This window comes from Saccostrea echinata, unplaced genomic scaffold, assembly GCF_033153115.1.
Source record: "Saccostrea echinata isolate AGI-Se365-2 ecotype Australia unplaced genomic scaffold, CSIRO_AGI_Sech_v1 ptg000029l, whole genome shotgun sequence".
Classification (NCBI taxonomy): Eukaryota; Metazoa; Mollusca; class Bivalvia; order Ostreida; family Ostreidae; genus Saccostrea; species Saccostrea echinata.
The window spans coordinates 8,126,040-8,131,232 of NW_026889778.1; the positions used below are offsets into that span (position 1 = coordinate 8,126,040).

The 5,193-nt window shown below is 33.1% G+C and overlaps 1 protein-coding gene across 1 annotated transcript; it reads right to left on the reverse strand.

The window, feature by feature from the left end:
- Positions 1-318: 318 nt before the first annotated feature.
- On the reverse strand, positions 319-4,886 carry LOC133194923 (receptor-interacting serine/threonine-protein kinase 4-like). Its single transcript, XM_061330821.1, has 4 exons — positions 4,872-4,886; positions 2,502-2,565; positions 1,704-1,958; positions 319-1,220 (listed from the first exon to the last, which is right to left on the reverse strand). The coding sequence occupies exons 1-4, from the start codon at positions 4,884-4,886 to the stop codon at positions 319-321; spliced, it is 1,236 nt and encodes a 411-aa protein (XP_061186805.1).
- Between the last annotated feature and the right edge of the window lie 307 nt (positions 4,887-5,193).

The window sequence follows — 5,193 nt, forward strand, 5'->3', positions numbered from 1 at the left end:
ATCCCAGAGGCAAGTCAGATGCGTACAGAAGAAGTAAGCATCCCCTATCGACCCATCACACTGGCTGTGATCCCTTTTATTAATAAAAGATATAAAGGATATGACTAAGAAGTGAACTTAGTGTTGATTGATCTGATCTTAAAGATATTCAAAGAATTTAGTTATTAATTTTTAAACTCAATAAAAAACGATTTTACTTTTTTATGAAAGTTATGTTAGCACGTCATATTTGTTCTGGATATATCAATTCAACCCACTAGTATTTGCCATCTCTCAAACACAAAATTCAACAAAATATCGGATCAATTTCGTATATTCTCAAATTTTGAGTCCACTTTGAGAGAGTAAGTTTAATATTTGCATATTTCCTCCGTCTGCAGCATAATGTGCAGCATTCCATCCACATTCGCTGACATCATGTAGGATTTCAGAAAGCACTTGCAGTATGCCTTTGCACATATCGTATTTGCCATAACTACATGAAATATGAAGTATGGTACACTTGTTATATGTTGTTTCTTTAAGAGATAGATTTCTGTCAGCAAGAAGCTGTAAAATGCGAACATCTCCTCCTTGTGCAGCAAAATGTGCAGCATTCCATCCTCGCGCATCCATGTCTTGTAGGTTGTCCTGGAATACTGACAGTAGATACTTACATATCTCGTATCTAGCATACAAACAAGCAATATGCAGTAAGGTTTCTTTGTTGTGTGTGGTTACACTTAGAGAGACTCCTTTGTCTATCAGAAGCTGTAAAATATTAATGTTTCCTCCTCTTGCAGCATAATGTGGAGTCCTCCAACCAAATTCGTTGACACTATCTATCATTTCAGGATACTTTGACAGTATGTATTGGGACATCTCATAATTTCCATTACTACACGAAACACGAAGAATAGTACATTTGTCTTCTGTGGTCCCCTTAATGGAGACACCCTTTTCAGCAAGAAGCTGTAAAATACGAACATCTCCTCCCTGGGAAGCATAGTGTGCAGCATTCCACCCCCATTCGTTGACATCATGTAGGATGTGTTTGCACATATCGTATCTGGCATTGCTACATGCAATATGGAGTATAGTACATTTTTCATGAGTTGTTTCTTTGAGAGATAACATTTTGTCTGTTAGAAGTTGTAAAATACGAATATCCCCTCCTTGTGCAGCAAAATGTGTAGCATTCCATCCTTGTTCATCTACGTCTTTTAAATTGTCATGGCATACTGACAGTAGATATTGACAAATATCGTATCTAGCATACAAGCATGCAATATGTAGTAAAGTTTCTTTGTTCTCTGTGGTTAATTTGAGAGAGACACCTTTATCTTTCAGAAGTTGTAAAATGCGAATATTTCCTTCTTTTGCAGCATAATGAGCAGCCCTCTATCCAAATTCGTTGATATTATCTAGCAATTCAGGATGTTTTGACAGTATATATTGGGACATCTCATAATTTGCTTTACTACAAGCAATATGAAGAATGGTGCATTTATTCTTAGTGTTTTCCTGAATGGAGAGCCCCTTTTCAGCAAAAAGTTGTAAAATACGAATATCTTCTCCTTGAGCAACAAAATGTGCAGCATTCCATAATCAATTATCCACATTTTTTATTAAAAAAGGGAAATTTAACAGTATATAGTGACACATGTCATATTTAGCATTCAAACAGGCAATATGCAGTGTAGTTAAATTAGCATTAGTGCTACATGAGGGATTAGCTCCTTTATCTGTGAGAAGCTGGAAAATGCGGAGATCTCCTTTCTCCGCCGCAATATGTAAAGCACACCACCCACGATCATCTATATCATTTACTTTACTTAGGGATTTTTCCAAAAGTAGCTTAGTCTTCTCGAAATCTCCGTTCTCAGTTGATGTACGAAGAACTGGTGTATTGATATTTTGACGAGCAGACTGGAGTTCCTCGCTGAGATTTCCAGATCGCTCATGAACAATGTCCTTCTCTATAATAGAAAAATATTAAATTTTATCCACAAGTAAAAACCAAATATTATACAATTATGGACTCTTTCAATAGTGAATATGGTTTGTTATTCCCCAGAAAAATATCAATATTGACCGAGGCGTACAGCATAAAAAATTATCTTGACCTGAGAGGTATGAATTAAAATTTGCAAATTTGATACCTAACTCTCTTTTACATTTCATCTACAGTTCAATCATCAGTCACTAGTTTGCAAAAAGTGTACACAGGTCTAAGTTTTATGTGTGATAATGAGAGAGACTGAACTTATTATATATACAGTTTGGTATGTGAGCAAAATTATGGGATTATTCCCCTTGGTTTGATATTTCCTTGGCTAATGTCACAGAAACAAACTAGAATTTAAATACTATAACGTTGTAATCAAGAAACTTTCATGACAAGTTTGTTTTTCTTTTAAAAGTTTTTTACACAACGTATTAGATTTTAAACAATATTTGGTCGTTTTTTATGATACATGAAGTTGTGTATATAGTAAATGTAAAAGTCACAAGAAACAAACCGCTAGAAGCAGCACCCATGCTAGCCTCAGCAAATCCATGTTCCGATGAATCTTGACTTATTTTCTGAAAAATGAAGAAAATGAAAGTTAAAGAAGCTCTAAACACTGCTCACTAAAGAATTCTAATTCCGTCGTAGTTCTATGCAGTTAGCGTGATCTGCCCTATGATATAGATGAAATAAATAAAAATATAAAGTGAATGACATAATGCAATTTGAAATGGACTAAAGTGTTCTTAGCATTATATTTGACCAAGATTATAAGGTAACAGAATACATAATTTGAATTATTTTCTCTATGTAAGGAAACAATAAAGATTTTTAGTCACTAATATTTCATTTTCTTTCAACATCTTTTTTCTGAAGAAATAAGGCTGGTATTTTACTTTGAAAATAAACTAGATAAACGCGATATGTACAACTTTCATATAAGTAGATTTTTCTCAAAGTCCAAAACACTTTATTCTTAAATGTTAAGAGCAACGTTTTTTTTTTAAATTAAAATCTAATAAGTGGTAAGGAAAGTTGACTGAAATTACATCTATGAAACGTAAACATTTGGCATACACTTAAAGTTATAATCGGATTGTTTTTGTTTTAAGAACTAATATCAAGTACAAGTCATTCTTATAAATTGATATCATAAATACCTTATGCATGGTTGTCTGTTGACAGCATTTCCAAATTTCCAGTTTTTGTTTTTAATTCTTATCCTTTACAGAAAGATATACGTTTCACATACTGTATATATTAGTTACGTTCTTAGGTAAAGTGAAACAGACTTTTAACTTCATATGCATTCCAAATGGAATTCGTTGTGTTTTGATATAATCTTTAAAGACAGGGGAGCCTCTTTCAAAACCTTGGATTATTAAAGGTGACCTACTAGTACTTTTAAGTTTAAAAAGTCAACATTTCGCAAATTCTATGGTCAATATGATGACCTTGTTTGAAAACACAATCTGTCGTTAGGTCGGATGTTGACTGACGTCACACAAATTTTAACACCAAATCGTCTACGGATTTCGCCTTTTACCCGATCATGACCCACAGATGCTTGGGGACGGAATCCCCCCCCCCCCCCGTGTTCCGTACCCCAAGGGTTCTTTGACTTTTTTTAAATAAAATATTTTTCTATGACATATTCATTAAGTATTACAACTGAAAAATCCAAAATAAAACCTAAAACTAGCCTTTTATAAAAATTCAAACTCTGATACTAAAAGAGAACCTGATCAATATTGACTTCATGCGCGCATCAGTTCAATTACTGCACACATCAGATGAAATTGTATCCTCAAATATTAAATGATATTCTCATAAATTTGAACTTTTGTTAATCTGAACACAACAGTGTACCAAATATTATTCCAATTCTCAATGTTTAGTTGAAAAAACGGTCGAAAAACGGTATCTTTCTGGATTTTCAGCTAAAGTACCGTAACTCCCATAAAAATGGCGAAAACTTGTAAATATCTAAGTTTAGCTACAACTCTGCTCAATATTGCTAAAAAATCTCCGTTTGATATTTATCACATTTTTTCCTAATTAAACTCCGAACAAGATAATAAAACTTGATGAATTTTTCAGTCAAAAAAAAAAAAAATCATTCAAATATACAAAATCAATGGGCCATGTAGTTCAACCGAATAACATAGGCCATGCTGTTTTTATATTACATATAGATTTCTAATCTCGTTATTGCCATGCTACTCTGATACTATACTGTTACCCAACACGTCATGACTTAACAATTCTGAATCCACGAATGGTTCAATATTCTATTGAGATTTTCAAAGATTTTTTTTCAATATTGGTATATTATAGATAAAATTTTATCCCACGTTCAGCTTATCCTAAGCCACTGGGAATTGGTTTGAAAACCCCCCAGATGTATCTGCACTACAACTGGGTGCTTGCCTACTAATTTATGACTAATCTTGGCCTTGTTCATAAGAAAAATCATCCCTCAATACTTGTATATTTTCTATATTCACATGTACAAGTATTTCAATATTATGACACTATTGGCCATGATTTAAACAAACTTGTATCTGCACTACCTTTAGATTCTAGCAAATCAATATCTGATTAGAAAAATACGGTTGGTAAGGAGGATTTCGGTTTTCTTAAAATTTATTTTGAAATATATGCGTCTTGTTTTTAAAGACATTTCAAGCGCTCCTTTTCTAGCCATCATTTTTTACCATCTACAGAGAGCTCTGAAAATTGCTACTAAAAAGTGACCTTGAGACATAAGATGGAAGATGAACGGCTCAGTATTTTTCCCCAAAACATCCCCACTTTGAAAACCTGCTGTGGCCCCCACCCTACCCCAATAGGCCTTGATTTAAACAAACTTGGCACTTACATTAACTGCATCCATATCAATATATGTAATAATGGTCCCAATGCTCTTAAAAAGAACATTTCTCTCTATATAATCTTACAATCTTCATTTTATCCAATATATTCCTTGTAAAACTTTGATCTCTTAATATGTCCAATCCCCCACCTCCCATCAAAATGTGAAAAAAAGGTTTTGAAGAAATCAAATTTTTCATGCGTAATGAATAATTTATATGACCATCAGTGAGTTTTGATAATCAATAAAGCATTTCTATCTTCAGAAAATTTTAATAAGAAATCAATCACATCACAGATTTCATAAGCAAATCAATTTGACAAATTAT